The following is a 23962-nucleotide window of genomic DNA, read 5'->3' on the forward strand; positions in this document are numbered from 1 at the left end:
AATATAGGGTTATGCATAGATATATAGCAAAACTATATATCTAGAAAGGTCAAAACGACCTCTATTTTGAAATGGAGGAATATCGTGCCTTCAGAATACAGATAGTCCGCGTCAAAATATTATCAGTCGAAGTTTAAAAAAAATCGTTGGAACTTTGTCCAAACCTTAACCACTCTTTGACGGGAGGACAAATTTGAATTTTCTCCCATGTAGACGCACTCATCATTTCATACTATGAACCACATATTTAACGGCGACATTTCAATTTGGATAGAGCCAAAACTAGGTAGGCTCTATTATAAAAAAAAATTAGTGAGGACACCGGCTGCTACTACTAGCTTAGCTTAGTTAGCACCCTCGCTAAAAAACCGGGCTGGCCCCGGACCCCCGGGTGCCTCTCTATAAATGCTAGAGCAACCGTCGAGTTAATAAGCAAGTGCCTGCTCATAATCAATTGTGTGGTTGAGCAAACAGCAGTCTCAGCTGACAGGGCCATTCTGGCAAGGCCGGAGTTTAGAAGGATGAGGATGGGCGGAAGCCTGGCCGGGCCGGTGGCGCTCGTCGCCGCGGTGTGCCTGCTGCTGCCGGCGGCGAGCCTGGCGCAGCTGCAGGTGGGGTTCTACAACACCTCCTGCCCCAACGCCGAGGCGCTCGTGCGGCAGGCCGTCACGGCCGCCTTCGCCAACAACTCCGGCATCGCCCCCGGGCTCATCCGCCTCCACTTCCACGACTGCTTTGTCAGGGTACGTAAAGATCTAAAGATATACTACGGCAAACATGCATACGCAAAACGTTGGTGTCGGCACAGCATGTTGGCTCCCTTTGATTTTTCACTTATTCATCTCTACAGAGAAAGAGTTTATTCATGAAATATGGAAATATTGTTTAAAGTTTACTCCCTTATTATGAGAGAGAAAAAAAGAGAGAGTAGCACCCAAGTATGAGTTAGAAAATAGCAGGACAAAGCCCTCGATTTGCTACCTCTGGTCTCTAGCACCGGTCTTGTTTATTTGTCGTCTAGCAGGACATCTGTCGACATGTTACACATCATAACACAGTTTTGGCTATATATTATTATTCTTAATATTATACTGTACAAATACGAAACAGCAAGTAATGATATAAACTTTCTACCTCAAGTATCTTTTTATTTGAAGTAGGGATGGAAAGGCCCCTACCTAATATTTATTTAAGAACGGACTAAAACTGTAAAAGTGCAAGAAAGCAAATCTAGCTTTCTACGTACGATGATTATGTTAAAAGAAATTTTACAATGGTTAAAAAAATTAATTTATGTTTTGAACTAATACATTAGCTTGTCCTAACGGCATGTATTTAAAAATGAAGGGGCCACAACTCCCATGTTACTGTGATCAAAGTTTGAAATAAGTTCAATTGCATAGCTTGGTATGGCATCTTATTAAACAGTGATAGGGGGTAGTAAGTAACTAAGTATGAACACCAAAGCCATCCATACACATGAAACAGCTGAGAAGTGCAATTTCTAGAACAGGAAAAGAAGGGGCATTAAATTCTGATTATGACTAATGCTAGTAACTCCTGAATGCTATACGTGCCATGCATCTGCATGTAAAAATAATGGTTGGATTAGTGTAAGTCAAACCGAAGAAACTTCAAATCAGTGTGAAGTGGAGAATGGTCTTGGGGAAAATACTGTCCAGCACGCGTCGCCCACTAGTCCATGTGCACATGTGTACTGTTGTGTAAAACATTTCTCAATTTCGTTTAAATTTGACTATTGATTGTGTAGTATTTATAATTAGCTGAATATATGCATGGTGCATAATCTTTTTCCCTATCTTGTCCTTAACATATTGCGCCACACCTATATATTGTACGTCAAAGCTGCATAAACAATATACATATTTGTTTAAGGGTGTCAAGTGTGAACAACCACAGAAAGAGGTTGTTTGTCTCTATCATAAAAATAAATGCGAACATTACAACCAAACAAAACCCTGCTTGCACCTAACACGTGCCAATAGTCTTGGTCAGTGTTCACAAAGTTTCTTCCCTTAAGTATTAGGTCGTTCAACAGCAACGAAAGCTCAGTTTGGATCCTGGCAGTATATGCTCCCTGAACTCTTGGAATTATCCTTGTTGAATACATAACATGAATTATTCTTGTACTTCAACATGTAGACCTATCATCGTTAATTGAATTGATGGACGAATAAGTCATTGTTGGTGACTATAGTACTGCACATATACTCTTATAACCACCTAGAAAAGTACTAGCAATATGTTGAATTATTGATGTCGTCTGAAAGGTACGTACTAGTATTTACTAAGATTTCTGCTATTCAACACCTACCTACTGTTTGGAGTTTGGACCATTGCCACCTGCTTAGCTCTCACATTCCTGCAATTGAATGAGTTGAACAATTAAATCAATGTTAATTCTGTTGCTGTCAGTCCATATCAGGGTTGAAGATTACGTGTTATCCACAGATAATTGAGCATGCATTGATGTCACATTTGAGTACAGTAAAAAATGTATTTCTAGGTGTATAGAGAAAACTGTCTATCTAGAAAAGCTAAAATATCTACAATTTGGAATGGAGGGAGTAGATGAAATTTTTTTTTGCCGATTGATACAGGGCTGCGACGCCTCCGTCCTCCTGAAGGTGAACCCCGGCGGCGGCAGCACGGAGCGTGACGCGCCGCCGAACAACCCGAGCCTCCGCGGCTTCGAGGTGATCGACGCCGCGAAGGCCGCCGTGGAGCGCAGCTGCCCGCGCACGGTGTCCTGCGCCGACATCCTCGCCTTCGCGGCCCGCGACAGCGTCAACCTCACCGGCAGTAACGCCTTCTACCAGGTGCCCGCGGGTCGGCGCGACGGCAACATCTCCAGGCAGGACGACGCTCTAGATAACCTCCCGGGTCCGAACAGCACGGCGCATAACCTCACCGATGGGTTCGGCCGCAAGGGCCTCAGCGCCGAGGACATGGTGGTGCTCTCCGGTTCCCACACCATCGGCCGCTCCCACTGCGACTCCTTCCTGTTCAAGAACCGGGAGCGGCTGGCGAGCGGCACCATCAGCCCGGCGTACCAGGCGCTGCTGGAGGCGCTGTGCCCGCCCACCACCGGCCAGTTCACCCCCAACACCACGGAGATCGACCTGAGCACGCCGACGGTGCTGGACAACAACTACTACAAGCTGCTGCCGCTGAACCTGGGCCTGCACTTCTCCGACGACCAGCTCATCCGCAACGCCACGCTGGCGCCCCTCGCCAACAGCTTCGCCGCCAACGAGACGCTATGGAAGGAGAAGTTCCTCGCCGCCATGATCAAGATGGGCAACATCGAGGTCAAGACCGGCTCGCAGGGGGAGGTCCGCCTCAACTGCAGCGTCGTCAACCCGGCCTCGTCGTCGTCCTCCGCCGAAATCGAGATGCTCATGTTCCCGGGCGGCACCACCTCAGACGATGCTCCGGCCGAAGACGTCGTCGCCACCAGCTGATCGATGGAGATCTATACGAACTATCCTGATCATCGAGATGCCACCTACTGAACGTATGTATGCTTCGGGCGTGCATGTTTGAACGTGTATGTGCGGTTATTATACGTGGACGTAAGCTTTGTGTTTAGGGTGTGCGTAGTGTACGTGTACACGTACGGCTCTTGCGAGCTAGGCTTTGAGCGTGCGCCAAGATCGAAAGACATGTATGATAATAAAGTTGCAAGAATAAAAGTTACATGATCCAAGCGAGAAGTCGAAATCAGCCTATAGGCCGGGGAATCAGATTTGTACAAGGAGGGCCGTGCTAATGAATTACAGAGCAACCAGCACAAACTTGGTCGATGTGTGTCTCTTCCGTGCCTGAATCGCGCCTTGACGCAGCAGTGTGATATGATGCTCTTCACCTTGGAAGACCGTCCTGCTTGTGTTGTTTCTTCCTCGAGAGCCACATCGGGAAATCCTTGACCGAAACAAAGAACGAGCTGCCGAAACCGATAAATAACGCATGACCCTGCAGATCCTTGATATCGATTAGATCCTGTTTCGCAATGTCTGACTTGTACACTATGACTTGGGGTGTGTTTGGTTGCTTGTATCATTTGGTTCATATATGGAATGGTTCAAAATAATAATGATTATTTTATCTGGTTGGACGAATTGTACCCTCCCATCCAGGATAAAGCCATCCCACTTAATACATTATTCTACTAATAAGAGTACATAATCATATGGTACAAGCAAATTGGTTGAACCTCACCATATATCCAGGATTATCCATACCTTCATCATGTGGTGCATGCAATCAAACACGCATTGATGTGTCTTTGGCTCCTGGTTGTCACTGATGTAAAAAGTATCGCCAGACTTGAAGGAGGTCAGCCCATGGAGCCCGAACAATATGGCCTTGTTTAGTTGTGAAAGTTGGGATGTGCCAAATTACTGTTACAGCACTGTAGCACACTGTAGCGTTTCGTTTGTATTTGTGAATTATTGTCCAAACATTGACTAATTAAGCTCAAAAGATTCGTCTCGCAAAGTACAACAAAACTGTGCAATTAGTTTTTAATTTCGTCTACATTTAGTACTCCATGCATGCACCGCAAGTTTAATGTGATGGGGAATCTTCTTTTTGCATAGTGCCAAAGTTGGGAGTTGGGGGTGAAGTAAACAAGGGCTATATTTGGTACAGTCTAGAGAGACTTCAAAGGCTGGGAATTAATACTATCGACCAAGGGAGCAGGCCCTCTAAAATCAATGGTGTGGATCTCGCCGCTGCGACGGAGGGTACCGTCGAGTAGCTAGTTTTCCAGGTCCTGCAGACGGCTGCTGAGCTTATGAAATCTAGGAACTCCAGAGCACTGAATATGCGCGTTAGCAGATCCTCGGGAAGCAGGGACCAATCGCAGCCGGGGCACGAGATTTCTTCAGCTGGATCAAGCACACTTTCATGGAGTTGTTCATCTTCGCAGGAATTATTATAAATCTGTTTATTACCCAGCGCAGCGCCTGCCCCTTTTGCGACTTCTTCTTCTTCAACCATGGAGTCACGGAGGAGTTCTTGGTTACGGGGCGAAACTCCAACATCATCATGAGATTTCATGGATATTTCTTGATTATCAGATGTTCTCTCTCACACGTCGCCAGCTCCCAAATCGCCTCTAACCTAAAGTTTGCTGGTCCACGCTTGCTACATGCATGGAGGAGAGTAGTACACCGATTTTTTTTTGGTTAAAGATAGTACACCGAGTTCGAATCAGGCTGGCTGCATTTTGCAGATTGGGCCGGGCTGACGTTTCAAAAATGTCATTTTAACACCTCATATAGCAGCGTGGTTCCACTATAATGTGTTGCATCGATCGGCAGACAGTTTCTAAAAATTACCATGACTGTTAATATGTAAATTGGCCATGCTTTTGCATAGATAAATTATCAAACAACACAAAATGTTTTGACAAAGTATAAGGACTAGTTTCTTTTCTTGTGACTCCAAAATTCCTCTCCAATATCAATACATGAAATTGTAGTAGCAACACATATGCGTTCAAGCAATATTGGGGGAAAGGTTCCCGTGTGTTTCAAATTAAATGGACCCGCCTAATTTGGGTACCAGGATTGAAAACATGGTGAACCGGCCAAGTTTACAAACAATAATTGAGACGACCAAATTGAAGCAATTGACACTAAGTTCTGTTTTATTGTAAATTTGAAATCCATGCGTCCCGGCTCGGAGCCAGAGGCGCTTTTCTTCGCTACGACATGGGATAGATGCTTAAGCAAAGAACATTCGGTTGAGCTCTTTTGGCGTGTGCTGCAACATGCTAACAATGAGCCAATGCATGTCAAGTCTTTTCACAAAGAGAAGTTAAACAAGTTCAAAGATAAAGGATGGGATGCAAAAGAGCATGTCTGACCAATTTAGTCCATGCTGATCGAATCAAATCGAGCATTAAGAATTAAGATTTCGAAAGAAAAATATTTCTAAAAGGAAAAGGGAAAAGGACGTTGTCTTGGGGGAGGGAAAAAAGAAAGCAAAGTGGTTGATGCCGCCATGTACGTAACTCTAGATGAGTGTAATCATGCTAAAGCTTGCCTTGACCGCGATCTGGAACACGAGGCACATCACATACCCTGACGAAGCATGCAGTCATGGAGGAAGAGCATGTCCAAAGGTACAAGAGCGACCATTTTTCACTTGGATGCCCGAGCCAGGTCCAAATCGTTCAGCTGATTACCTGAGCATGCAGCAATGGAGAAACTAATTCACCTTCACCGTACCTCTATTCTTCAGTGCCAAAGATCGATTGGACGGTTAAGGACACGTTAGCACAAAGACAGAGATTAAGTCAAGGTGAAGTGCCGCCCCACCTGCAACGACTCACAATGTTTAGTTTCAATTAAATCGGCCAAGAATAACGATGGTCGGCATTAATTCCGGAAGGTGATGATGGATGTATCCCAACATAGACTTCAGACACGATGAAATGCTTCAGCGTGCAAGATTTAAGACGGCAATGCAACTTGCTAATACCAAACCTAAACAAGGCTAGGTTCCCAGATAGGACCAGTTGCCCACAGCTAGCTGGTTCCTTTTGCATGTTCCTTCAGACCTTCACCTACCAGGCCTTGAGAATATATCATCCTCTATCACTATCAGCTAGTAAGAGATAAAGATTAGTTACTACAGATAGTAGTTTAACCACCTCCAAAGCTTAAACAGAAGAGATTCCCTCATTCCCGGCCTTATCAACTTGTACACACTCGATTATTTTCTTCCCTGGGGACCAACACATAGATTCCTTATTGTTCCTGAATATGAAGTCACAGAACAGTGATCGAACACACCTCACACACTAATACAGGGAAGGGAAGCTTCACTTCAACCACACCCACACATGGGGCCTGGGCATGCACAACATGAATGGTGTCAGGGAGAAGGAAAAAGCATTCCAATGGCACCACTTGTGCAGTGCACTCTTTCACATTGTTCTTTGACATATCTACCCATCCATCTCATATGGGCCGGGAAACAATAAACTATCCTGTATTACAGTAGGCTATATAATCCCCAAAGACGCTCAAGGCTTAGGCAGCCAAAGAACCAGCAGCTGGACCAAGCTCCCAGCTTAGTGTCGACATGAAGGGCTTCTTCTTCTTCTTCACCACCTCTGCACTTGCCATCCTTGCGCTCCTCCCGGTCGTCGCCATAGGCGCCGGCCTCAAGGTCGGGTTCTACAACAAGTCCTGCCCGTCGGCGGAGTCGCTGGTGCAGCAGGCGGTGGCTGCCGCCTTCAAGAACAACAGTGGCATCGCCGCCGGCCTCATCCGCCTGCACTTTCATGACTGCTTCGTCAGGGTATGTGCTCTCTGCGTACATGAATGCTTTGTAATACAAGTTGTACACTTGTACTATTTTTACAAACAGATGATCGTGCTGATCGACTGGACGAGCACCCAGCAAACATTATCTGTACTTTAACTTTAAATGAACTAATGAATACAGTTAGCAAGAATTAGGTGGATGATAAATAGAGTTAGCTACCCACATCTCATTTACAATTTGCTTAGGTACCGTTGACTAGTGCGTTCCGACTGGCCGAGTCTTTCTTGTGGACATCGGTTACTTTTACACACATGCATCTCGGGTGCTTTAGTTGTTTCTGGTCCCAGACGTGTGTGTGAGGTATGGGTATGGCGACGAAAAAGATGACCATGACTATGCATAGCATAGTGGCTAGCAGTAGCACTGCACATATCCATTCACAAAATGTGTAGCCGGCCGGAAAATGCAAGTCTGATCCACATCCACTGTTTGCGTAGCTGCACTTGTGACTTAGTTACTGTTACTGATGAGCGATGACGGTCCATATGATTCCTTTGTAGTATGCATGTTGTGTATCTTTAAGCAAAGCATAGTAGAAAGAGGTCCTGCCAGAATAACAAATTTCGCAAAGCAAGGAACAAGACAGATCGGCAATCTATCATTTTTGCAGCAGTCTCTTGCAAATAAAAGGGAGTGCCAGTGTTTGAAGAATATAGACGACATATATGAAACTTTATCCCTTTCGAGAAAGAAGCACACATGGACTAGTTAATTGCAACAGTTATTGAGCTGCTGGTTAAGTACTCCATGCATGCCTCCGTTATCATGAGCTCTATTTGCATACTTTCCTTTATACTCAGAATAGTTTTCATTTGGTAAATGGCTGAATAACATGTTTCAGACATCAGTAAGAACTGTAACATCAGCTTTTTGCTAAAAAATATAATTAATACGAAAGACAATAATAAAAATGAATGGATACGGTTAGGAACCAAAATCGCATTTATTTTTGTTTAGGTACCGTGTTGACTAGTGCTTGCCGACTGCCCAACTCATAGATGTTGCGGCACACATGTATCTCGATGGCTGTACTTGTTGCTGGGCCCAGGCAGACGTGTGTACTTGTATGGCAACTACAAAGACAGAGATAGATGACCTTGACCATGACCTTGTGGCGACCACTGCAAATGCATTTCTCTTGAAACAACGCCTAGCAGTTGCTTGCTGCTAATACTGTGGAGATTTAGTAGTCCCTTGCTAAAAACCTGCTCCGCTCCATTTCCAAATGTAAATCTTTTTTAGTTCCGTGCCCTAAGACTTAAGTATCTTTGATCAAGTTTATATAAAAATAGACTAATATCTATAACATCATCAGTTGTGTTTAAAACACTATGAAGTAAGTCTAGTTAGTATAGTTTATTTGGTATTGTAGACGTTAATACATTTTCCTATAAACCTGATCAAACTTAGGAAAAATGTTTAACTTATAACAAAACTAATTAAAATAGCCTATATTTTGGAATAGAGGGTATATATGTAGTTGGAAAATTTTATGTTCATGTCTAATCCACATCTAGCTTACCTTCAAGCAACCTAATAAGATGACACATGTGCACAAACAATTCCTAGAAAGGACGACCAGTAATCTTTAGCTGGACTTGCAGGGGGAAAAAAAAGCTAAGTACCTGCAGCATGAACCTAATGCAATTCAGAGAGATGAGCGTCAGTTTTGTTTGTGTTATCATGAACTTATGATGCAAGTAACTAAGATCATGTCAAATAGTAAAAATTTCATGGCGGACGCGTTACGCAGGGCTGCGACGGCTCCGTGCTGATCGACACGACGTCGAACAACACGGCGGAGAAGGACGCGCCCCCGAACAACCCCAGCCTGCGTGGCTTCGAGGTCATCGACGCCGCCAAGAAGGCCATCGAGGCGCGGTGCCCCAAGGTCGTCTCCTGCGCCGACATCCTCGCCTTCGCGGCGCGCGACGCCGTCGCTCTGTCGGGGAACAACCTCACCTACAAGGTACCCGCGGGGCGGCGCGATGGGCGGATCTCCAGGGACACGGACGCCAGCAACAACCTCCCTTCCCCGCTCTCCAACGCCACCGAGCTCGTCGGCAACTTCACCGGCAAGAACCTCACCGCCGAGGACATGGTGGTGCTCTCCGGCGCGCACACCGTCGGCCGTTCCCACTGCTCCTCCTTCACCAACCGCCTCTATGGCTTCAGCAACGCCAGCGACGTGGACCCCACCATCAGCTCCGCCTACGCGTTCCTGCTCAGGGGCATCTGCCCCTCCAACAGCAGCCAGTTCTTCCCCAACACGACCACGGAGATGGACCTCATGACGCCGGCGGTGCTCGACAACAAGTACTACCTGGGGCTCGCCAACAACCTGGGGCTCTTCACGTCGGACCAGGCGCTGCTCACCAACGCCACGCTCAAGAAGTCCGTCGACGAGTTCGTCAAGAGCGAGAACAGGTGGAGGAGCAAGTTCGCCAAGGCCATGGTGAAGATGGGCAACATCGAGGTGCTCACGGGGACGCAGGGGGAGATCAGGCTCAACTGCAGGGTCATCAACAGCGGCAGCAGCTCGGCCGGGATCGAGCTTCAGATGGGCTCCGGTGGCGACGACTCTGCCGAAGAATTCACTGACATTGCAACGAACTAGATATTGTGTGATGTGAAAATGTGATGCTCATGCTCTTCGGTGGTGTGATAAGTTCTACGTCAGGTTTTTTTTTTTAGCATGGTTCTACGTCAGGTTGTTGCGCTTGACAGGAATGAAATAAACTGAACTTATGGAAACATGGGGGAAATGAGGTTTGTTTGTTCTTTTTTCTGTTTTGGATGATGTTTGGATCTGTTTGTAACAATGCAAGAAAATAAAATAGTAAATGAAATGTCCTTCAACGGGAGCATGTGTTGTGCATTACTCTGTCAAAGCAGAGCATCGACAATGGACCATCATACACTAGTGTTGCTATATTATCTCGAAAACTGAAAGAATGAAAGGGAGTGGGGGGCAAAAGTATTCATTCCCTCTTACTACTGCACAAGTATCCTACAATTTGTTTTACTATGCTTATATTCGAAATGGCTTATCTTATGCAACTGGGTTGTATGAATCGTGTATACAGAAGTTAAAAAATATATATAATGTTTAAGAGATGGCTTGACATACGCAATCACCAATCGGTCAATTTTAATCATATATATACCCCTTGGAGTCACAATGAGCAACATTTTGGGTTTCGGACATAAGTTACAAATGACCCTGACTTTTGTATATTTTCTTCCTTATTGGACTTTACTAGTTCATCAATCTATACTTCCGCACGGGCTAATAATTTTAAAAATTATAGTTAATTAAAAATAAAATTCCCTAGCTAATAATTAAAATTATTTATCTGCAACTCGTTTATTTATTAAATATTCTTACAATACTCTAATTTTGGTTGAAATTAATTGGTAATTACTTTATACACTTTTTCATCCTTATTCATAATTTTTTACCTTACAATGCACCTCCATACATTGCGTTTAACATTAAAAATCAGTACTTTTTAGCGCTATCTCACATACATGTATAAATGGTCTACACGGTAACATACATCATGCATATATACCTTAACTTAATATTTCTATATTAACAAAGATAGAAATAGGTAATTTAGAATCATATATTTGTTTACATTTCAATATTTCTATACAATAAACATGCCGACAATTAGATTAAAATTTTGGTGCGTACTTTTGGTTATTTTTTAATAACGGATAATTATTGGTTACTGTACGATAAAGATGCAGATAATTATTGGTTACTATAAATTTATTTTTTATAATACGGAGGTGGGTAATTGGTTTAAGGTTTATTATATTTTCTAAAAAAATTACCCACATATAAAAATTACCAAATTGATGCTCCAAGAATTTCTCTCTTTTTCTAGAGTGTCCACCTAGGATTCTTAGGAGGCTTCATGTGAAGGCTTCAAAAGGAGCCTCTAGTTAGTAATAGTAAGATGATATTCTTGCATATATAGTGTTATGCTTGGCTCTTATGCTATGTTTATAGTTGTAAGTCCTTGCTATAGTCTATATTCATGTCATTTACAAAAAGCATGTTTATACTAGTCCATCTATGCCACGAAATCGGTTCCAACGATCTTTATGGTTGCTCCAGCTTTAGCTAGTCCATCCATTGGGTGGGAGTCCATGGGAGGCTGGTTATAGTATTCTTTAATTAATGTAAGTATGGTGCTTGGGTTAAATGAATATGGTTAAATAAATATCTTTGGATATGGGTGTGGCCCACTAAATGCAGAGGTAGGTGGCATGTGGTGATAGCCCTATCCATCCTTCATGATCCTCCACATTCTGGTATAACGTAAGAGTTCATAAATTACCATAACGCTGGCAGACCAGCAGGGAATGATCTCTCGGTACTGCTTGGGAGCATAGAACTAAATCCTAGATGTGTATCTTTTATGTGCATGTGTATTAGTTGCGCAGTATATAGAAAGTACATATGAACCTAGAGTTTTTTCTTATCTTTCTCCCTAGTCTTATTTATCAGAGTTTGATTCTCTTGTGTGTCGCACTAACTCTATATTATCACTTACCCCTATTTGTACCTTGCTTGCTCAATCATGATACATTCCTGAACAGAGTAACTCTTTTGACGCTGCCTTCTTCTGGGATAAAATAAATAACTATAGCCCTAAATACTCATGGGTGAAATGCTACAATAGTACGCTTGCAGATTTATTCGTGATCGAAAGAAATACCGACAAGCATTTCTAGCGTCGTTGCTAGGGATGGCATTGGTTGAAAAGTTTACTACTGTTCGTGCATATATTGTAATGGGTAGCCATTGCCCAAACCGGCTAACCTTGGCTTTGTTTTCTCTTCTTGTGAAAACATGGTAGTGTATGACTAGTTTCGGCAAGAAAACAGGGTAGTGTATGACTGGTTTCGACTTGTCAATAAACTTTATTGAGAATCTGGAGTCATTTGTGAGAAGGATACGATCTTGTGCCATTCCTCCTCAAGGCATCCTTTCGGAAACCGAACCAGCTCTTTCTGCACCATCAACGTCCAACGCAATGGCCCAAGCATAGAAGACTCTTTGTGAGTTATCCGCTCCCTCTGCTGCCAACATGCCTACCGAGCCCGTTGTTAGCATTGGGACGCGAACTTCAAGATCAAAACGGGTCTCATCACCATGGTGCAGGCTAGCCCATTCTGTGAGAAAGCCAACAAGGATGCAAGCGCTCATCTACAATTGTCCATGAAACTCTGCAGCACCTTCACCATAAGGGGAGTCACTCAAGATGCCATCCAACTCCAATTGTTCCTATTCTCTCTAGTCGGGAGGGTGAAGCAATGGTTCTGTGCGAACATAGGTGAAGTGGATACTTGGTGTAACATCCCACTTTTTAGAGTATTAAAAAATACAGACTTTTTAAATTTTTTCTTTAAATTAAACATACTTCCTCTCTCCCAAACATTCAAACCTTGTTACAAATAAAACTTGCATGAAATCTGAGCATATATGTTGCATTTGATTGCTTTAGATTTCTCTCTTAGGAATATATCCTTCTCCCAAAATCCTAGTGTCGGATTCATCAGGGGGTTACCCAGGTTGTAGATTTGTAGGCGGGGGAGATCGTAAGACCAAGAACTCGAATGGTAACACAGGGATGCAAGGTTAAGACAGGTTTGGACCTCCAGAGAGTAATACACTATGTCTTGTATTCTGGTGGTTTGTATTGCTGATCGCAGGTGCGAAGAGTTGATTTGAGGTGGAATGAGTTGACGTGCCCTTGGGAGGCATCCCTGGCTGCCTTATATAGACTAAGATAGGATCTAATCCTAGTCGGTTGTTACATGGAAAGCAATCTGAGTCAGTTTACAACAAGTATCCCGTGATATCCTGGAAGAATCCGTTTGCCCGGCCTCCGGACTTGTGCTCCATGTATCTTCATGCCTTAGCCCGCACGGCATGGTCGGGTGGGCCCACCTGTCAGGGTCGACCAATATCATGGTCAGTGGGAACCCGTGGGTACCCTTATCCCTCAAGCCCCCGAGCAATGTGGAGTCAAACAGGAACCTGACGGATGCGCAATGAAGCTTGTAATGTACTTGGCTGAAGGTGCGGTGTCGTCAAAGTGATGGAGAGGTTGCGCAGTGCACAGAAAAGGAAGAAAAATTGAAGCTTCCATAGGTGTATGACCAAATGTGCATGGCTACGTGACTGCCGAGTTCCAGGATGTCTAACATCCTGTAGATCAAAGGGAAGCACATGGAGGGCATCGCAAGACACACTCGATATGGAGTAGCCCCCGAGCATTGAAGCGATTAAAGTAATCGATCCAATGGTCAATGATCAGTTGTATTGTTTCTGTCATAAAAGGGATCCAAATATAGCACCCAGCCCCCGAGCATGAGGGCTGGTGGAGCCACAGAGGCACACTGATCTGAAATAGGCGCCCAGCCCCCAAGCGCAAGGACTAGCAGAGTCACAGAGGCATGTTGACCTAAAGTAGGCACCCAGCCCCCGAGCGCGAGGACTGGTGGAGCCACGGAGGCATGCCGACCTGAAGTAGGCACCCAGTCCCCGAGCGCAAGGACTGGCAGAGCCACGGAGGCATGTCGAGCTGCCTCCCACCTCGAGCCTGAGAGGTCGGCCAAGCAGTGGGAGGCACGCCAAATCATTTGTGGCACCCAGCCCCGAGCTTGGGAGCCGGCCGAGCCACGGAAGCATGCCGAGTTGCCTTCCGCCCCGAGCTAGAGAGGTTGGCATGGCAACAGGAGGCACGCCGAGTCATCTGTGGCGCCCAGCCCCCGAGCCTGGGAGCCAGCCGAGCCATGGAAGCACGTCGAGTCGCTAGCCACCTAGCGTAGGTCAGCTGAGTAGCGGGAGGCACGCCGAGTCATCTGTGGCACCCAGCCCCCGACCTAGGAGCCAACCGAGCTACATAAGCACGCCAAGTCGCCTCCCGCCCAGTCTAGGTTGGCTGAACAGCAGGAGGCATGCTGAGTCATTGTTGGCGCCCAGCCCCCATGCCTGGGAGCCGGTCGAGCCACAGAACTATGCTGAGTCGCCACCCACCCCAAGCTAGAGAGGTCGGCTGGGCAATGGGAGGCATGTCCAGTCATCTGTGGCACCCAGCCCCCGAGCCTGGGAGTCGGCCGAGCCACGGAAGCACGTCGAGTTGCCACCTGCCTCAAGCAAAAGAGGTTGGCTGGGCAACGGGTGACATGCCGAGTCATCTGTGGCGCCCAGCCCCTGAGCCTGGGAGCCGGCTGAGCCATGGAAGCACACCGAGTCCCGCCCCGAGCCAGAGAGGTGGGCCGAGCAACAGGAGGCACGCCGAGTAGTTTCGGAGTTGTAAAAAGGACAATACGAAGATTATGTAGCATAATGTAGAGCATTTAATAATTGAATAACTTGGAGTTTTATTTGGCGTAGAAGTAAATTCTTGCACATCCTGTTCTTGTAGGCCATGTAATTTCCCTGAGTAGTTAGCCCGGTACGTTTAAGCACCTATCCCTACCATGGTGTTGCCGAGAGCGGGCTCGAGCATGCTTAGCAGGAAGCGACACATGAGGGCCAGGATTCACGGATTAAGGCATGTGCTACCCGAGTACTTTAGCAACCGTTAAGAGAGACGGAGAAGCCGCAAAGCAGTCGGAACTGTGTAGAAAAGCGAGAACGTGCGCTGGGCACTGGTAGGTCGCAGCCCCGACTGCCCATATAGTGGATGAACCAAGCTGTGTAAGTAGTTGAGGTGTGATGGGGTGGTTGGCGAAAGTCACGAAGACATAGGAGAATTGAGGCATGTGGAGATATACGAAAGCCGTAAAATATTTAATTGAATATATGACTTAGCTTGTTCGTGGCCGAGTTGGAGAATCGGCGTGTTGTCCTTGCGTTTGGGCTTAGAAGCCCTAGGGATGGCAATGGGGTGGGTTCGGATCGGGTGGAGTGCCTGGGCATCCAAAACCAAAACCCGAACCTAAAACCCAAATCCAAACCAAAAACCATTTTGGGTTAAAATCAATCCCCGAAATTGAAACCCGCGGATACTCGAAACCTGACGGATTAACCGAAACATGAAAATGAGCAGAACAATATAGTGTAACAGCAACAATACAACACCAAGTTTAGGGACAAGTTGAGTGATAATTTGAGTACCAGTAACAGTACAAGTCTTAAACGATTTTGAGTACAACAACAATACCAATCTTAACAATACCAGTGTCGTTATCAAGATTAGTGGATCAAGACTACGGCTAGTAAATTTCTTTTATGCGCGTAAGGCTTCGAATGGTAGCGTGAGAGGACACGGGGTTAGACTGGTTCGGGCAAGGAAAGCCTTACGTCTAGTATGAAGAGCAACTCGTGTTACTCATGCAAGGTCTATAGTAGGGGGTACAAACGGGCGAGAGAGGGAGCCGATCCCAAGTCTCTTGGGTGTGCACTGATGCTCTAGAGGTGAGTGTGTGGGTTCTATTGGCTTGAGAGTCCTCCTCATATTGGGGCCCCTGGTTCTCCTTTTATAGCGCAAGGAGGGCTCAGGGTTACAGGTGAACCGGGTATGTGGAGAAGTCAAAGAGATAAGCTAAGTAAAGTAAAGTACAAGGAGAAGGACCAAGTCCTCGAGTCGCCGCCTCCTGCTCCGGCCTTCGGCTCCTGTCAGTGTGTCCACCGGAGGAGGGTGGCTGTCTTTGGATCCTATCGACGATCTTCCTGGCGACTGCTGCCGCCAAGCATGATGAATGTGTTCGGTCGTGGCAACTGTGCACGTTTGGGGAGACGGCTGACCCCTGTTGTCCTGCTTATGGTCCGTGGGACACGGACGTCGCGTCCCTGTCGCCGGATACACGGGGCGTGAGAACGGGCGGAACTCCCTCCTGTGTCGGGCGGCGCATGCCATGAGTGCCTTACGACGAATCAGGCAGAGCCGCGGCCACTATAGCCTGTGCGGTCATGGCTACAGTGTTCCACCCGGGTACTTGTGGCGGTCACGTCGAGGGGCGCGGACGCCTTTCTACGCGCCAGAGCCGCTGCGCATTTATGGCAAGATCGGTGAGGGGCCCACAAGATCCACGCCCTCGTCTGCCAGTCTGCGCCCAAGGCGGACCCTTGTCTTGTGGGCCCGGATGAGTCCGACCCACTACGCCCGAGGTCGGGCGAGGCAGAACCTTGCGGCGAGGGGTCGGGCGCATCCGACCTTGGGACCGTGGGTCAGGCGAGGTGGAGTTTTGCCATCGAGGGGTCGGGAGTGTCCGACCCCAGGACCCTAGGTCGGGCAAGACGGAGCCGGATGTTCCCTGCCCATGCTGGGCCGGCGGCAATCGTCATCACCGCAGGTGGGCCTGGGCCTTTATGATTGTTGTATTAAGGGGCATTAGGAGGCCGTTAATATTTCCCCCCAACAACCAGTACAGCTACAATTTGAGTACTAGTACAGTAACAGCTGAAATTACAAGTTCATGGACAATTGAAATTATAATTATTTCAAAGATAGCAATACAACGACGCCAACTTGGGGAATTAAACTTCGCTTGATCAGTTCATCATTCATCCATTATTGTGGAATCATCTTCATCCTATGAAATAAAAATAGAGAGAATATCTCATTACTAAAATGTTGAACGTAGTGTAAATTCACAAGTTGAAAATAGAACTATAGAAGCAAATAACAATACCATTTCTTCATCTTTTTCGTCAAGGCAAGTCATCAAAGCACCAACAAAAGTGGACTGAGAACCTACATTGATATAGTATTCACAAATTAGTTTTATTGCTTATCCGTAATGAAGAACACATACTTATAGAAATTGCACTTTCTAACTTATTCAACATGTCGGCATGAGACCATGCTTGAATGCACATAAGTGCTTCTATCATTGATGGTGTAAGCCTACTATGATGTGGACTAATTATTCTTCTACCTGTACTAAAGACTGACTTGGATGCCACCATTGTCACAGGAATAGCAAGGACATCACGTGCAATCATTCGTAACGTTGGGTATTTCAGCCCTGCATGTTGCCACCACTGAATGATATCCAACTCTTGTATCCTAGGCAGCAGTGTCTCTTCCAAGTACAAATCTAACTCTATATGCACATAAGTGGAGGTCACAGCTGGCTGCTTGGACATGTAATCATTAAAAGTGTCCATCCAATCCTCATCGTCCATTTGAGTAGGAGCACTAGGTCTAGTTTGAGCACCATCTGTTGTGGCAACATCCTCGATAGCACCTTGGTAATCGAAAACTAGATTGTACAACAAGTCTTTCACTTTGTTGACAGCTTTCATAGCTATACTTTCTAACCCATGAATTTTTAGAAAAAAAGCATTCAACAATTGCAATTTAAACCTAGGATCTAGGGCAGCAGCAACAGCCATCAAACTATGCACATCTGACCAATACTTGTTGAATTTTTCTTTCATTTTAATAGATATTTCTTCTACCTTACGAGTATCACTGCTTTGCCACTTCCTAATTGCAAAAAAAATGTTGCATATTTAGGGGAAGAAAAGGTTGGCTGTGACATATCTAGTGCCTGGCAGTAGCTCGGTTACATCATAGAATATCTTTAACCTGTCACAAAGCTCTCTAGCAAACTTTCAATAATCTTCAAATGGAACACATGAAGCATGAGAAGCAAGGCGTTCAAAAACATCTTGGTAAAGTAGTGTAGTGCTAAGCATGATATAAGTTGAGTTCCATCTATTGTACAATCAAGAGCAATTCTTTTTTCATATTCTCCTTTCATCTGTGCTGCCATTTTCTCAAACTTCTCATGCCTTTTAGGAGTGGCCGACCAGTATGCTACACTATCATGCACGTTATCAATTACATTCTCCATGACACTCATTCCATCTTTCACAATCAGATTTAAAATATGTGCAGCACAATGTATATGAATTAATTTGCCCTTCAACATACAAGAGAGGAGTGGTAACTTGCCTTCCATAGCAGCCTTGTTCTTTGCAAGGTCATCACCATTAGTGCCAATCATATTCTTCATGAGGTTGTCATTGACACTACAATTGTCAAGAGTTATAGGGGACAGGTTCCTCTCAAGATGCCAATCTAGGAGAACTTCATGAAGAACATCAGTTATAACCTCTGCTGTATGTGGCGCTGGAACATAAATAAACCTACAACAAGAAAATATCATAAGTGAATAAGTGATTGTGGTGGACAGTTTGCTCTCAACAGAATAAATGCATAACACAAGGAAAAAATGCCATGTTTAAAGTTACCTAATAAGGAAACTTTTTAGCTTCCAATATTCATCTAGAAAATGGGTTGTAACTACCATGTAACCTTTCCTCTGGTGGTTTGTTGTCCACAAGTCTATAGTAACAGCAACACAAGAACTCAATTTCTTGATATAATTCACCATAGATTGCTTCTGCACTTGATACATATCCAAGATATCCTTCCTAACTGTGTTTCTAGACACTACTTTGAATGTTGGCTGCAATGTTGCACAAAACTTGCGAAATCCAATATGGTCCACCATGGAAACAGGATACTCATAAACAATAATCATTAAAGCAAGTTCTTTCCTAGCGACATCTTGATCGAACACATACTTCTCTAATGTGACTGTGCCAACTTGTGGGTTTGCAGATAATTTAAAAGTTGATCGTGTTAAACCTTTTCTAGTAGCTCTATCCTAACATACAACAATATGATTCTTCAAGTGAGTTGTACCATTTCTTGTCTCCCCACCTAAATATTTTTTTTACACCATTACATTTTGCTTTCCAAACCCCACTAACATTAATCAAATCAAAGTCTTTCCATACTTCAGATCTTAGCTTCCTCTTAGTACCAACAGGAACATCATCTTCGACCTCTACCACATCAGTATTACCTACAGTTGCAGAATCAGTTGCTGCCGGTGCTGCTAAATTGGATGGCGGTGTTACTGAATTGGCTGCAAGACATCGACGAGTTTGAGGACGAGAACCCACAGATTGAGATGCTGCAACAGCTTGAGATCCACTGGAAGCACCAGGAGCGGACATTTCTCACTTCATGTTGTTCATTTTAAAAGCAAAGTTATCAGTAGAGTTGAGCAACACAGGACTCATGCCATATCTTTCACTGCAAATTCACTAAGAAACATTTGCATTTCTTGTTCACTAATTACTAAATGCAACCATTTTCTTCTTGACAGGTTAGATGCAATAGTACATAGGAATGCAGCTACTTCAAATTTAAAGATCTGTCAGCACATAAGGTACAAGGAACACAAGAACATGCTATAGCGCAATGTACAATTACTCCATCAATTCCACATGGAACCAAAAATGGATATGATGGGAACAAAAGAAGGAAAAACTCTGTTCAGGAACATTTGTGCAAGTAAACTTTCACCTGCAGACCTGCCCCCTTTCCCTCCCGTCCATCCCCTCCAGAAGTCCAGATCCAATACAATGGTGAAGGGCTCGACCCTAAGTCCCCAACGATTGACCTTGGTGATCCAAATCCCCTTGGTGGTCTGCTGCCTGCCATCAATGCCACCAAGAGTCCAAGAGTTAACAGCAAAATTTGAGATCTAGGGAAAGGGATGTGCCATTGCCGTCGTACCTCCTGGACTGCTGGAATCATGGAGAGGTGAAGCCGCGAAGGAGCTGGAGGTAGGGACGCGGGGTCCTGGCGTGCCGCCGTGCCGGGGTGCTGGGGTGGAGCGCGGTCGGGGACTTGGGGACGGTGCACGGTGGCGGGGGCATAGAGCGCGGCCTCGCGGGCGGCAAGACGCTTGCCGGAGGGGTGAGGCCACGCGGGATGGCCTCACAACCGACGGCCGGACGGCGACAGGGTGGGAGACTGCTGGACGGCGGCGGGGCAGACTGCTAGTGCCAGACTGGGGGTGGGGGTGCGACGTGTACGGGACTGCGGGGCAGCGGGGGCTGCCTGGCCGCCTGGCGCCTGCCACCTGCAGTGCGGAGTGCTATTTGTTGTGGTTATATATGTAGCGTTACTAATGGGCTTCTATTGGGCTGAGTTGTTTCGAGGCTTCGATGGATAACTGCGGGCGATTTTAAAAACCTGCCCCAAACCCGCGATATTTCGGGTATTCAAACCCGAAAAACCATGGGCAAAAATTTGGAACCGAAACCAAAATCCGTGGACCCGAAACCAAAATCCGTGGACCCGAAACCTGCAGATATCCAACCCAAAACCGATCTGCTGCCATCCCTAAGAAGCCCCAGATGCTAGCTTGGTCGTCATGGTCGGCGAACAGCTGGTTCGATGAAGCAAACTAGTGGGGGCTCGTCCCCGACTGAGTCTCAATTGGCCAAGACTTGTCCCTGACCAGTACGCCAGATCCAGGTGGTTAAAGGTGTCGCTAGTGCACCGACATTGCTGATCGAATGGGAAGTAGGTCGGGTTGCCCTGAATGTGGCCGGCCTCTTGTTGCTTGGGTCGTCATGGCTGTCATGCAGTAGGGCATGTGTGGTTGTGCCGCACATCTTGCGCAGGCCAAGGATGCAAGGTCCATCCCCTGCCAGATCCTCGTAAGATAGTCCTCACAAATCAAGGAGATAATATAGAAAAAAAATTGTTAGCTGCCATGACGAGCAACGTATGAGATTGGGTGGAATGGATTAAGGGGGTGTTTGGCTCCCACATGCTAAAGTTTAGCACCTGTCACATCGGATGTTTGGATACTAATTAGGAGTATTAAACATAGGCTAGTTACAAAACTAATTGCACAGATGGAGTCTAATTCGCGAGATGAATCTATTAAGCCTAATTAGTCCACGATTTGACAATGTGATGCTGCAATAACCATTTAATGATGGATTAATTAGCCTTAATAGATTCATCTCGTGAATTAGCTTAGGAATTCTGTAATTAGTTATGTAATTAGCCTATGTTTAATACTCCTAATTAGTATCCAAACATCCAATATGACAGGTGCTAAACTTTAGCACGTGGGAGCCAAACACCCCCTAAATAATAAAAGGAAAGGAGAATTGTTCCCTGTTGTTTGCGTGGCTGATCCCATCCAGAAGCACCTATTTTCTATTCAACCAGGAGTCAAAAAACAAATCGAATCTCCAGCCGACCTGACTTCATGCGTGATGAATGCGATTGATCCAATCTCGGCGTTAGGGTCGTCGGGCATCCTGTGGCAGCGCACAATGGAGGCCCCACGGCAGTGTACAGTGGAGGCACATATGCGTCCAAAGGCATGATGGTAAAGGGGTCAGCGGTCAATAAAGAAGAGTCGGTGTATGCGAAAAATTAATCAGTGAGTAGAAAATCAAGTAGATCGATTTGAGAGCGATGATAAGAATGAATCACTCGGATTGCAAGATGTGGTTGATGATTGCCATCGAGTTCGCTGGTGAGGATATCACGATCACCCCTACCTGGAGTGCCAACTATCGGATTTAGTGACCGGCAGTCCACCAGGGGGTTACCCAGGTGATAGATTTGTAGGCGGGGGAGATCGTGAGACCAAAAACTCGAATGGTAACACTGGGGCACAAGGTTTAGACAGGTTCGGGCCTCAGAAGAGTAATACCCTACGTCCTGTGTTCTGGTGGTTTGTATTGCTGATCGTAGGTGCGAAGAGTTAATCTGAGGTGGGATGAGTTGACATGCCCTCGAGAGGCGTCCCTGGCCGCCTTATATAGGCGGACGACCTAGGGTTACAATCGGATAGGATCTAATCCTAGTTGGTTGTCACATGGAAAGCAATCCAAGTCGGTTTACAACAAGTATTCGTTCGCTCAGCCTTCGGACTTGTACTCAACGTATCTTCATGCCTTGGCCCGCACAGCATAGTTAGGCGGGCCCACCTGTCATGGCCGACCAACATCCTGGTCGATGGGGACTTGTGGGTACCCTTATCCCTCACCTAGAAATAGTTCCTTTTCCAAAAACCCTAAGATTAATATTCAGATTCAATTTGAATATTAACTTCTAAACTAAGCCCTATGCAAACCCCCACCAACCCTAAACGTGTCGCATTCCTTAAAGATCAAAACTTTCTAAAAGTCCCATTTCTAGATCCTGTTCAAACCTATAAGTTAAACCTCATCTACATTTGAAATCTAATTCAAATTTAGATCCAAAACCCTCTTCAAATAATAAATAAACCCTTTTAAATGGCCGCGGGCCAACGACCTCCCATTCAGCCCATCTGCCATTCCGGCCTGGCTCATTTCGCCTTCTCCCAATGGCCCAGCTCCTCCACTACAGCCCATTAGCCGGCCTGCCTTCTCCGCTCGCCCTGGCCTATCTCCCCTTCCCGTTCGCTTGTGGCCCAGCTCACCCCACCGTGCGGCCCAACAACACGCGCAGCCCAACTCGCGCAGGGGCCCAGCCAGCCCACCACAACGGCCCAGCACCGCGGCCCAGCTCGAGCATATAGTCACCGCCGCCGCCGCCACGGTGCTATTTCCCTAGCGTGGCCACTGCCATCCACCGTGCTGCCACCGACGACGGCCAGGCCAGGTGCCTCCTCCCTTCTTCCCCACCGTTGCCACCTTCCCTGTCACACTGGCACCGGCATTTATTCCGTCTATATCCCCCCTCTACCCTTTCCCCCTATCCTGCTCCCGTTCAACCCCCGCTGCCGTAATTACGTCACCTTCACCACACTGCAGCTGCCATTCTGCTCCACCGCGCCCTGGCACCAGAAGTAGCTCCCCCACGCCTGCCTTCGCCCACAAGTGAGCTCGTCCATTCCCCCTTCCCTCCCTATCCTCTCCGCCACCACACCCCCATTGTAACATCCAAATTTTCCTATGCATCTAAAATATGGACCCCAAAATGTTTTCTTAAAATTTATATACCAATTCAAACCTTAGAGCCATGCATTTGAAAATTATGCATTGAAATATAATTTTCATGAACACATGTGCATTTCATTGAACTAACTATCTAGTTTACTTTGAGAATATCTCACCCAATGACCCTTCCAAACCTATAAAACAAAACCTATTCAAATTTGAAATTACATTTCAAATTTGAAAACAAACTCATAGACAAATAGATGGAAAACCCATAAGAACCTAGGCAGGCCGATGTCCTTTTTTTCAGCCTGTTATCACAACTAGCCCGGCCTGCATCGATCCTCCTCCCTCTCACGCACACACAAGGCTATGCAGTCGGCCCAGCCAGCAGCCCAGCCCGCAACCCCGTCATCCCCTACCTTCGGTTCCTCCCCCCTTCCCTTCCCCTCACCCGCACGCGATGTCACGCCAACTGTGCACCGCACCCGGCCCTATGGCCACCTCCCCTGCTCGCTTTGGAGCACATCGTAGTCGCCCATGCCTCCACTACCCTCTACACAGGCCAGAGCCCCCCTCCACCCCATAACCTAGCCATCCCAATCCACTCGTGCGCGCACCAAAGCACGCCACCGATGGCATGCCCACCTTGATCTCCCTCACCCCCGCCGGATTCACCCCTCCCTGCAAGCGCGCCGTACCCGCTACACTAGGCGCATTAAATGAGCCCCTCATCCTCTGCCTAGATCCTCTCCCTGTCCTCATCCACTCCGACACTGGTGCCACGTGTCGCCATCCACTGGCGCCACATGTCGCCATCCACTGCTGCACCAATGCCACTTGTCCCTGGCTAGATAAGCTCGG

The 23962-nt window shown here is 46.3% G+C and overlaps 2 protein-coding genes across 2 annotated transcripts; both read left to right on the forward strand.

The window, feature by feature from the left end:
* Window positions 1–371: 371 nt before the first annotated feature.
* Window positions 372–3737, forward strand: LOC117858930 (peroxidase 1). The gene is made up of 2 exons (XM_034742089.2): window positions 372–743; window positions 2622–3737. Exons 1-2 carry the CDS (start codon window positions 522–524, stop codon window positions 3483–3485), a joined length of 1086 nt encoding a protein of 361 aa, XP_034597980.1. The 5' UTR covers window positions 372–521; the 3' UTR covers window positions 3486–3737.
* A 3161-nt stretch (window positions 3738–6898) lies between these two features.
* On the forward strand, window positions 6899–10224 carry LOC117854752 (peroxidase 5). Its single transcript, XM_034736988.2, has 2 exons — window positions 6899–7338; window positions 9119–10224. Exons 1-2 carry the CDS (start codon window positions 7120–7122, stop codon window positions 9980–9982), a joined length of 1083 nt encoding a protein of 360 aa, XP_034592879.1. The 5' UTR covers window positions 6899–7119; the 3' UTR covers window positions 9983–10224.
* Window positions 10225–23962: the final 13738 nt, after the last annotated feature.

This window comes from Setaria viridis, chromosome 5, assembly GCF_005286985.2.
Source record: "Setaria viridis chromosome 5, Setaria_viridis_v4.0, whole genome shotgun sequence".
Classification (NCBI taxonomy): domain Eukaryota; kingdom Viridiplantae; phylum Streptophyta; class Magnoliopsida; order Poales; family Poaceae; genus Setaria; species Setaria viridis.

What these genes read in the sequence shown, in the direction of transcription:
- LOC117858930 (XM_034742089.2), top strand. Translation starts at nt 522, where the DNA reads ATGAGGATGGGCGGAAGCCTGGCCGGGCCGGTGGCGCTCGTCGCCGCG. An exon ending in TCCACGACTGCTTTGTCAGG is followed by an intron (nt 744 to 2,621) that starts GTACGTAAAGAT and finishes CGATTGATACAG; the next exon opens with GGCTGCGACGCCTCCGTCCT.
- LOC117854752 (XM_034736988.2), top strand. Translation starts at nt 7,120, where the DNA reads ATGAAGGGCTTCTTCTTCTTCTTCACCACCTCTGCACTTGCCATCCTT. An exon ending in TTCATGACTGCTTCGTCAGG is followed by an intron (nt 7,339 to 9,118) that starts GTATGTGCTCTC and finishes CGCGTTACGCAG; the next exon opens with GGCTGCGACGGCTCCGTGCT.